This window comes from Osmerus eperlanus, chromosome 17 (assembly GCF_963692335.1).
Source record: "Osmerus eperlanus chromosome 17, fOsmEpe2.1, whole genome shotgun sequence".
In the NCBI taxonomy this organism is placed as follows: domain Eukaryota; kingdom Metazoa; phylum Chordata; class Actinopteri; order Osmeriformes; family Osmeridae; genus Osmerus; species Osmerus eperlanus.
The window spans coordinates 4,374,692-4,385,294 of record NC_085034.1 but is presented as its reverse complement, the minus strand read 5'-3'; the positions used below and the strand labels follow the sequence as shown (position 1 = coordinate 4,385,294).

General features: G+C 48.9%; 2 protein-coding genes across 2 annotated transcripts; both read left to right on the top strand.

Annotated features, from left to right (window-relative positions):
• Nucleotides 1–6: 6 nt before the first annotated feature.
• On the top strand, nucleotides 7–7,369 carry LOC134038026 (SLIT-ROBO Rho GTPase-activating protein 1-like). Its single transcript, XM_062483617.1, has 17 exons — nucleotides 7–58; nucleotides 1,077–1,139; nucleotides 1,469–1,660; nucleotides 1,786–1,914; nucleotides 2,052–2,273; nucleotides 2,403–2,504; nucleotides 3,120–3,317; nucleotides 3,434–3,518; nucleotides 3,619–3,646; nucleotides 3,923–3,956; nucleotides 4,084–4,144; nucleotides 4,226–4,303; nucleotides 4,386–4,520; nucleotides 5,462–5,567; nucleotides 6,180–6,404; nucleotides 6,664–6,743; nucleotides 7,104–7,369. The coding sequence occupies exons 2-17, from the start codon at nucleotides 1,113–1,115 to the stop codon at nucleotides 7,352–7,354; spliced, it is 1,953 nt and encodes a 650-aa protein (XP_062339601.1). The 5' UTR covers nucleotides 7–58; nucleotides 1,077–1,112; the 3' UTR covers nucleotides 7,355–7,369.
• A 96-nt stretch (nucleotides 7,370–7,465) lies between these two features.
• Nucleotides 7,466–10,456, top strand: LOC134038030 (SLIT-ROBO Rho GTPase-activating protein 1-like). The gene is made up of 3 exons (XM_062483624.1): nucleotides 7,466–7,678; nucleotides 7,803–8,145; nucleotides 8,228–10,456. Exons 1-3 carry the CDS (start codon nucleotides 7,548–7,550, stop codon nucleotides 8,648–8,650), a joined length of 897 nt encoding a protein of 298 aa, XP_062339608.1. The 5' UTR covers nucleotides 7,466–7,547; the 3' UTR covers nucleotides 8,651–10,456.
• Nucleotides 10,457–10,603: the final 147 nt, after the last annotated feature.

The window sequence follows — 10,603 nt, the reverse complement described above, 5'->3', positions numbered from 1 at the left end:
CAACGTCATCACTCGCCTAACACACATCAGTGATGACTCCGCCCGCCTGCTCAAGAGGGTGAGCGAGCCAATCACAGCCTTCCATTTATCACAGGTCACAGGTCACGACTGCCCCACAGGGGTCAGAGTTCACCTGGTCTGGTGAAGTCTGAGTCTGAAGCAGAACGCTCGATACTGTTGAAGTTAACTGAATTTGGGAGGAGAGCTATTAGAAAAAATGCTATTGATTCTAATGAAAAGCTTCGGCATTTTATTCCCTTGTGTACTTCAAGAGACCTGGTACAGAGTTTAACAAATGAAACATACAAACACACACACGTGCACACACCTCCAAGTTTAGTATAGTGCGTTCATTATTAATCTCTATCCGGGTCTTGTATTATTCATGATATTTAAAATACAGAGAGACTTGGAAGCTCTGTCAGCCTGTGTATCTATCTTATAACTGCTTATAAAACCCCTGATTGGTACGTGCAAACAAGGACAGTTGGACGACAACCTTGTGTGAGCCAGCCCAGTTGGAGACAGCCTGGTGACCATGACAACGCTGACAGGATGGTGGTCATGGTGACAGGCTCAGCTGGTCTATCTCACGAGGGTGCCGTGAGGGAGCAGGAATCATCCATTCTGGGATTCCACAGTCATTTAGCACAATGCAATATTAATGCATGCCACATAGTCACATAACTCCTTCCCAAACCGAGCCGGCTCTGTTTAATACATGAAGAGCCCATCCAGGCAGTGTCTGTATGCACACTGCAGAGCCGCACGCTGGGTCATTTATGAATCCTTCTGTTTGTTCAAGGATGGCTCCATTTATTTACCTGGCCACCTTTTCAGCTCAGTTCATCGATGGGTTGACGGTGCCATTAGTTACTGCCTGTGTGAATATTCTCCTCGGCTGTCCACATAACTGTTAGTGGTATTCACCTCCCCTCACCTCTCTTCTCCACTTTGCTTATTTATTCCTTCCTCTCCACCCTCTCTCTCTCTTCCTCCTTCTCTTCTCCGGGCGCATCCTCTGTTCCTTTCCTTTCCTCCACCTCTTCTCTATCTTTTCCTGCAACCTCTTCCAGAGTAAAGAGATCACCTTCCAGCTGCAGGAAGATCTCATGAAGCTCCTCAACGAGCTCTACACCGTGAGTGACATCATCACCTCAAAGCTTTTTTATCCGTTTCTGGTATAAGTTCTGGAACTCAGGGGAGTTTGTAAGCTCCTTCACACAATTTTTCATCACTCCAACAAAAGATTACTTGTCACTTCTGTTTAGATGGGGAAATGTGCTGACTAAAAAGAACATGATTGTTGAGTTTAGTTCTGCCACGGTTCCTTGGCTTAAAAGCCCTTGTTGTGAATAAATAAAGACCCTAAAACAGTTGGAGTTGACAGCTAGACGTCCAGCAAGCAGGGCAGGTCGAATGTTTGTCGAGTTTGTTCAGGTGAACCTGTAAGGGTTGTGGTTGCTAGGTGATGAAGACGTACCACATGTATAACGCGGAGACGCTGAACGCCGAGACGAAACTCCGAGAAGCGGAGCGCCAGGAGGGGCGTGTCAAGACGGGGTCGAGCGGAGGGGTGGAGCCTGTGTTTGGCCTGCGAATAGAGGAGCGCCACCAGAGACGCAACGCCGCCCGCAAGATGGAGAAGATGAGGGAGAAGGTATGGATACCCCAGAGGGACATGTTTCAGAAACAGAGTGCATTTTGTACGTACAGCAGCCCTGACCCAGCAACTCATTCCCCTTTCTCCTCCTTCCCTCTATCTCTCCATCTTCCTCTCCCCAGAGGAAAGCAAAGTACTCAGAGAACAAGCTGAAGACGCTGAAAGCGAGGAATGAGTACCTTTTAACTCTGGAGGCCACCAACTCCTCTGTGTTCAAATACTACATCCATGACCTGCCAGACATAATAGATGTGAGCTCATAAACACACAATTTCAAACACACACAGAAATGTTTCTCTCGTTCGGATTATTCTAAATATAGAATTATAACCATTATTCCCCCCCCCCCCCCCCCCCCCTCATGAACTATTTATCCATGTTGTTTCAGTGCTGTGACCTGGGGTACCACTCCAGTCTGAGCCGCGCGCTGAGGACCTACCTGTCAGCAGAGCTGAGTGTGGAGGCATCCAGGCGGGCAGGGCTGGAGGTGCTGGAGGGGGCAGTGGAAGGCCTGGATCCTGCCCGTGACAGACAGCGCCTGCTGGGCCTCTACCCCACCGCCTTCTGCCCCCCACCTCGCTGGAGCTTCCAGGCCCACATGGGGGACACGGTGAGAACTGTCACACGCGCGCAGATCCACACGAAACGGGGTCTTTCTCGCTCACCATCTCACACGCCCACGAAAACCGTTCTTTTTCTCGCTCGCGATCTCTCTCGAACCTGTCTGTGCTCCGACCAGGTGGCTCAGATCGCCGCTCAGCCGCAGGTGCAGGCGGAGCTCACACTGCGCCTGCAGCAGCTCCAGACACGCCTCGCCACGCTCAAGATAGAGAATGAGGAGGTGAGACGCCCGCACACACACACACACACAGTCACACAGGGCTTCACAAGGTGTGTTAGTGTGGTAATTGCTGGGGGTAGAGGGAGAGCGAAAAGGGGTAGAGGCCTTGAGGAGACAGATGTAGACTCCTAAAAATAAAACTTCCCACCAGATCAAATCGTGGTGTGTGCTATTTTGCTAGGCACGATTCCAGTCTTGGAGATGTTTCAATTACATTTTCAGAATGTCTCCGAGTGATTTTTGAGGGTTTTGGTGTAATGCCAGGCTGGTGGTGTGGGAGGGCAGCTGTTCTCTCGCTCTGAAGGGCACAGGAATGCTCATAGAGACCGGATTAATGAGCTGCCTCTGCATGTCTCTGCAGCAAACCCACACACACACACACACACACACACGCAGATTCAAACACACACACACACACACACACAGATTCAAACACACACACACACAGATTCAAACACACACACACACACACAGACTCAAATTTGACCAGAAGTATGTTCACAAAAATCTCCAACATGTGATTTGCATCATTTATACATTGTCATGTATACCTACATAAAGACACTCATCACTCTTCCAATGTGACTGAGGCCAGGTCTGCTCCCCACCTTCCAGGTGAAGAAGACTTGGGGCGCCACACTGACCACCCTTCAGGACATGACGGTGCTGGACGACTCCGACGTGTCCCAGAGCTTCACCCACAGCCCGTCCTCTGAGTCCGTCAAGTCCAGCGTGTCGGACGGATACCTGAACAAGCCCAGCCTCGCCAAGAGGCGTGCCAACCAGCAAGAAACCGAGCTCTTCTACTTCACAGTAAGATATATATATATATTACACACACACGCACACAGACACATGACGTTGCAGTGATTCACATAAGAGTTGATGGTGTATGGTTGATAAAAGGTTATTCTGTCTGCCCTCTTCAGAAGTTCCGTGAGTATCTGGAAGGCAGTAATCTCATCTCCAAATTACAAGCCAAACATGACCTGCTGAAGAAAGCCATGGCAGAGGGTAAAATAGATCTCTCTTTCTCTCCATCCCTCTATCTTCGCAACTCTTTCCCTCTTCGTTGTTCTTTAAGGTTAAATGATCATCTTTGTCTGTTTTTCAGGCTATATAACTGACATGCTCACCACCAGGTAGGACATGAATGCTTTCTTACACTTAATATGCTTGGCACATTATTTTACATTTACATTTTAGTCATTTAGCAGACGCTCTTATCCAGAGCGACTTACAGTAAGTACAGGGACATTCCCCCGAGGCAAGTAGGGTGAAGTGCCTTGCCCAAGGACACAACGTCATTTGGTTGGCATAGCCGGGAATCGAACTAGCAACCTTCTGATTACTAGCCCGATTCCCTCACCACTCAGCCATCTGACTAATTTTACTGACTTGTTCTCTCCCTGTTACAGCCGTGGGCGAAAAAACTCCCATAGCAAACATCAGGTGAAGTTTACATAAGCTTTTGTTTTGTGTGTGTGTGTGTGTACGCACGCATGTGTGTGTAGGTCTGTCTTTCTGTTTGTGAGTTTAGTATAAAACTGACTGTGTATGAATCTTCTCCTGTGTGTAGGACTCTACTAAAGCCATTCCTCTACTGGTGGAGAGCTGCATCCGCTACATAAACCTCCATGGTAAAATATGTTTTTCCCCTTGACACATGCGCACACACACAGGCAGAAACCAACACTCACACATTGCCTCTTTTCCTCCAGGTCTTCAACACCAGGGTATATTCCGGGTGTCTGGATCACAGGTGGAGGTCAACGACATCAAGAACTCCTTTGAGAGAGGTGAGAGGTCACTGTGAGGTCACATCTGAGTAGTATTGTCTGGTCAGGATCAAGGTAGACTGACTTCCTGTCTGTTGCCTAGGTAATGATCCTCTGATAGATGAGGAGAGTAACCATGACATCAACTCTGTGGCGGGCGTTCTCAAGCTCTACTTCCGGGGGCTGGAAAACCCGCTCTTTCCTAAGGACAGGTTCAATGATCTCATTTCCTGTGTCCGTAAGTTACATGTTATTCTAGATGTGGTGGGAAGGGGACTAAGACTAACTTGGAAGGGGGGAGAGGGGGGGAACTAGAACTAATAAGGGAGATGGGGAGACAGGAGGGACTGGGACTAATGGGGGAGATGGGGAGACAGGGGGGACTGGGACTAATAAGGGAGATGGGGGGACTGGGACTAATGGGGGAGGGAGGATGGGGGGGCGGAGGTGGGGGGCTGCAACTAACTGCAGGTGGGTGGCTTGGAAGTGTGTTTGTGTGTTCAGCACTCTCATGGGGGCTGTGTGTGTTTACAGGCTCAGGGGGTCAATTAGCATGTATTTCAGATTTTTTTTTTACTGTGAAGATCTTCTGACTTACCATGACACTGGCTGACATTTTGACAGCAGTGAGGGGCAGACATGTTGCTGAATCTGACCTTATCAGTAGTCAGCATGGCACTTGACTGAATTCAAAAACAGTTATCCGACTGTACATCAGTTGCCTTGCATAACTGCACTGTTTAGTCATTTTAGCAGACGCTCTTATCCAGAGCGAATTACAGTAAGTTACTGTTACTTCCCTTCTGTATGAATGAGCACTGCCGTCTCACTGACACCCTTCAGCAGAGGCTTTATAAATTGAACAATACCTCAAGCATTATGTGTAATACATGCTCAATCTCTGAGCATTCCCTTTTTCTTCTTCTCTCTCGCCCATCCTCCTACACACTCTAGCTCTCTTCCTCTCTTTGTCTACGGGTGCTTTAGTCTCTTATTGTCTCTCTGAAACACACACTGATTCTCTCTGTTCCACCGAGGGGGCAGAGCTGCGTTCCTCTTTCCGCCATGGGGAGGTTGTATTTCAGGATGTGTCAGGATCGCAAATGCCTCACAGCATCCTGGGACTACTGACAGCTGCTGTGTGTGTGTGTGTTTGCACGTGTGTGTCTGTGTCCACAGGTATAGAGAGTCTGTACGAGAGAGCCCAATGTATCCGGAAGATTTTACTGGCAGCCCCACGGGCTACTCTGGTGGTGATGCGGTACCTGTTTGCCTTTCTGAACCAGTGAGTGACTGAACCAAATGCTGACCTCCAGCTCTGATGTGCTGTAGAACAAGGCCGTAGCCATGGAGTCAACATTGGGGGGGACAAATTACATTTTTAATTATAATTTGGGACAGCGTGCGTGGTTGCCTGTCGTAGCGTAGCACATTTATATTTTTATGTCAATATATTGGGGGGGATATTTTGACCAGATTTGAATATTGGGGGGGATGTCCCCCCCCCCCCCAATATTCATGTGTATATATATACACACACACTCCACAGAAGCAGGTTTCATGTGCATAGAGAGCACAGTGAACAGTAAATCCACAGCATGGACAAATGCCATGTCTCCTCTATAAAGCCTCTTCACAGGCTGAGACACTGGGAGTGTGAAGCCAGAGTTGTGAACAGGATGAGAGAAGGGAAGAAAAAAAAATATGTGTGATGCGCATGTGTTATGTTCTGAAACCGATTCTTGTCTGGCAACATCAATTGGTTGGTGCTACAAGATCAATTGATGCACGGTATTTTGCCAGTGTTCGAATCCTCGAGCTAAACTTGAGTGTAATGTAGCATTTGTGTGATGTCGTAAGGGAAGTTTAACAATGTTAACCTCTGCCTCTTGTGCAGTCTGTCCCAGTACAGTGATGAGAACATGATGGATGCAGGGAACCTGGCCATAGTGTTTGGCCCCACCCTGCTGCCCACTCCTGACACACTGGACCAGGTGGCCTGCCAGGCACATGTCAATGAGGTCGTAAAAACGGTCATCCTTCACAATGACAACATCTTCCCGGACACCAAGGAGCTGCCGGGGCCAGTTTATGAGAAGTGCATGACTGGAGATCAGTACTGGTAAGACTGACATGATCTAGGAAGCTGCATCTGCTAACAGGATGGCCAGTAATTGATATACCATTGTTGGTTCCATACATTTAGACTGACTTGCCAGCTGTCTAACCATCTGTTCACGGAGCTTGCTTTTTCGTCTGCGTGAAATATCAAGCAAGACCAGCACTAGCTTTACTGCTGACTGCTGCAATTTGGTACTTACTTTCCGATTCTCTCCCTCTCTCTTTTTCTGCCTCTCTCGACCCCCCTCCCTCCTGCTCAGCGAGAGCCCGTTCAGCGAGCCAGGAGCCTTGGAGGACGCAGAACCGGATGGCGGCACAGAGACACAGACCAGTGAGGAGGGTACGCCTGACCTCCGACCCCCACACAATCATCCAGTGGGCTTCTCTCTCTCCCATCCAACCAATTGAGAGCCGTCGCCATGGCAACAGCAGCCTTAGAGACCAGCCCCCCCCCCCCCACCTTCTCTGGGTCTCGCTGTGAGCTGTGTGTGATTTTTCCTCTGTGGAGGCAGAGAGGAAGCAGGGATTAAAAAGGGGAAGATTTCCCCCCAAGTCTCCTTCATCCCTATTGGTTGAGCTCTGGGGGGATAGTGTCTCTGAGACAGATGATTGACAAGTTCACCTCTATCATTCTGTCTGTCTCTTATCACTCTCTCTCTCCCTTCCCCCCTCTCTCTCTCTCTCTCTCTGTCTTTCTCAGAGGGGGAGGCTGTGGAGGCAGTTGCCAGGTTTGACTACGTTGGCCGTTCTGGACGAGAGCTCTCCTTTAAGAAGGGCGCGACTCTGCAGCTCTACCAGAGAGCGTCACAAGACTGGTGGGAGGGGCGACACAATGGGACTCATGGGCTGGTGCCTCACCAGTACATAGTGCTTAAAGACAGGCAAGTTCACCACAACACACCCTCTGCCTACACACTACCCACACACGTTCCTCACATGAGATGTTGCTAATGAGAGCAACCCGACAGCTTGCGCTAGCCCTTATGGATCGATTGAGCGCTTCTTTAGAATTATGGATTATCTGGTGGATGAATGGGTTTATAGACGGATGGGGAGTACCTAATCACTTGCTAATGAACAGGTAATTAACAACTGGTCTGATTGGTTGGTTAGACGCTCTGTTTGGTGCCGTAGGACTGACGCGATGTCGGACACGCTCAGTCAGAAAACCGACAGTGACAGCGGGAACGGCAACACCTCAGGTTCTGACGACAAGAGAACCAGGTCCGACCTGAGTTCCCCCACTGACATCAGACCACCGGAGGCCTACAACAGGTCAGTCAACAAGCTACCACGCTAAACATAGCCCACATGTGTCTAGCTAACAAGCTTAGCTAATGTGTTGTACTCTGTGGGCCAGCACTAAGCTAATCAAACTAAGTGTGTTTTTTGATGATAGCCACCGCAGGAAGAGGACTGAGGGTCTTTTCCGTCGTCCCTTGGGACGCTCTAGCGACAGCCACTGTCATGGCAACGGAGGGGTGCTAGAGAGGAGCTCCCCGCCTGTGACTGGCCACTTCAGCCCACGTGAGCTGTTACTGGGGCGAGGCCAGGGCATGACTCCGCCCCTGGATAGCCCAGAGCGCCGGCGTCGTTCTGCTGCTGCGGTTACGGTGAGTGTGAGCCGACATGATTCACTTCGCCGGCCTGAAGACACGCCCATCCGCCGCTCCAGCAGTGGGCAGCACAGCTTCACTGAGTCCCACCGCTCCAGAACACTGGACCCAGACACACTGGCGCAGGTACACACACACACCGTTTCTCCAACATTAGTAGACTTTAATTAGTGTCATATTTGTATTGAATATGAATGTCTCCTCGTAGGACATAGAGGAGACTCTGGGGGAACTGCGCCAGTTGGAGAGGCAGGGCTGCCGACCGGCCCCTGACGTGGTCCTGGACACGCTGGAGCAGGTGAAGAATGGCCCCATCACAGCCTGCTCCTCAGAGTCTCCCAGCCCCCACAGCACCCCGAGCACACCGGGCACACCAGGGACCCCTGGGACCCCGGGCACCCCCAGCCCCCTCAGCCCTTTAAGCCCCCTCAGTCCCCTCCCTGGGCCTCCCCCTGGACCCCCCAGGCCCTCAAACCCCTCCCCTGACACTCTGGGCTCCTTCAAGCCTGTGGCAGCGGCACGCATGGGGGCTCCCTTGCGCCCCCCTGCCCTGAGGCCCAAACCCCTGGTCCCACCCAAGAGCAGCACCCCCCCTCTGCCCCCACCGCTGGACAAGTCCTGCACCATGTGAGCGAAAACAGGGCAGAATCAGGCCGACCCAGGCCAAAACTGGGACAGAAGTAGAGAACAGGGTACTGCTTACTGTTAATAATCATGAGGGTAGAAACAGTAGGACAGGAAGGTGAAAAAGGGTTTTATGTAGTAATAATAAAATATAATATATGATATGAAATACGATATGATATGCCATGATATTTATGTGTGTCGTCAGGTTGGTGTGTACTCTTTGGTGTGTAGGAGTTTACTTTCTCCATGTATCGAAGCATTTATCAAAGGTTAGCTAGAGGACTGCTAAATGGGAGGGGTAGAGGAATAAACTGAGGCAGAAATCCTGTCCTGTGTATAAGATGTAGTCAGATACGTGGGAAGTGTAGTTTGCCCTCAGTGAACTGTAGTTTCCGTGACGTGAACGTTGACTGTATTGTCATAAAGATAGGCTCCTCAGCTAGCGCGGGCCTATCACGAAAGGCTGCTGTATTCTTAGTGTGTTTCGATTGGCTGCTGCGTTTACGGTGAGTGATTTAATTGGTCATTGCAGAGTGAAGGCCTGTTAGGGGTGAGGATGGTTCACACAGTGGGGAAGAGTAAGGATGATGGAATGATGTCTGTGTGATTATTTTAGTCCTTTATCACTTGGTTCAGCTGCTAAACTCACTTTGCCTCAAACAAAGCCTCTTGAGGTAAATGTTGACAAAACTCACATATTTAACCAATGTTCAGCTATTTAATGAATGTTCCAGTATTAAACGACTGTTCAGCAATCTAATGAATGTTCAGTGGGCTCTGGTGTCACTAAAGTGGCGATGACTCTCACTAGATTAACAGCCTTCATGTGTTCTGTGGACCTATACCCAGACCGGAGTTGAAACAGGGTGGTGGTTTAGTGATAGAGCGGATACAAGCCTGGACTGTAACTTTTCTGGAATGGGTGTGTGTGCACAATTACTTATTCTTTCCCAATAGTGTGTCTGTGTGTGTGCGTGTGTGATAGAAAGAGAGTGTACGTTGGTCTGTCTGTCTGTCCCTGCCTGACTGCCTTTGTTCTGTTCTCTTGAAAGTGCAGAGGCATTGAACACGTTGGATTATTCATGCTCGCCTTGAAAACCCAAGCATGTGCAGGTTAGGGACGGTTTGCGTGATTGCCCAACTGTGTGTTTGAAAAAAAAGCATGTCACATTGGCAAGGGTGTGTGTGTGTGGGAGAATACGGTTTACCTGGTTATTACTCTGAAGTCACTTGATAACCTTAAATTCACAGTAAGCTAACAGGGTGGGCGCTGTGTTTAATACCCCAAAACACTTGAACAGCACACTGAATGTGGCCTCTTAACTAGGTTGGTGATTGATGCGAATGTGTAGAGAAACAGGAAGTGTGTTGCCAAGACGGACTAAGGGTGTGTGCATCTGTTTGTGTGTGTGTGTGTATGTGAAAGTGCCTTTTTTTTACCCTTGTCTTTTTGGGGAGTTGTGATTCACTCGTGCATGTACTGAACGAAGAGCAGCAGCACTCAGAATGAAATAATCATAGTGTTTAGTAGACTACTGAATTATGAATTAGAGTTAATCCATTGTGACATTGCACTTTGATGTATAGGATTGTGTACTTGGCATGTAGCATCATAACATGTTGGTGCATTTTAACTAAAGGGAGGTTTCTCTGAATGTTTGATAATAAAGGAAAATGGTTTTGTCTGTTAGTGTTGCTGTATCTGAAACTTGAGCTTCCTAAAAATTAGCTCTTATAGCCAAATGGATTGTATTGATGTGTTGTATTTATTATAAATAAAGCAAAATAAACACCCATGTTCTGTGTGCCTTTTAATTAAGATGTACATGAGCTTGCTGATACTTGACTGAAGAGAATCCTGGCAGGTTGAACTCTGGTAATCCTGGCTCTTGCCTCTTCAACTGTTCTGTTCCAATGCAGGGCACTGGCACAGAACACGTGTCCTTTATAAAACTTT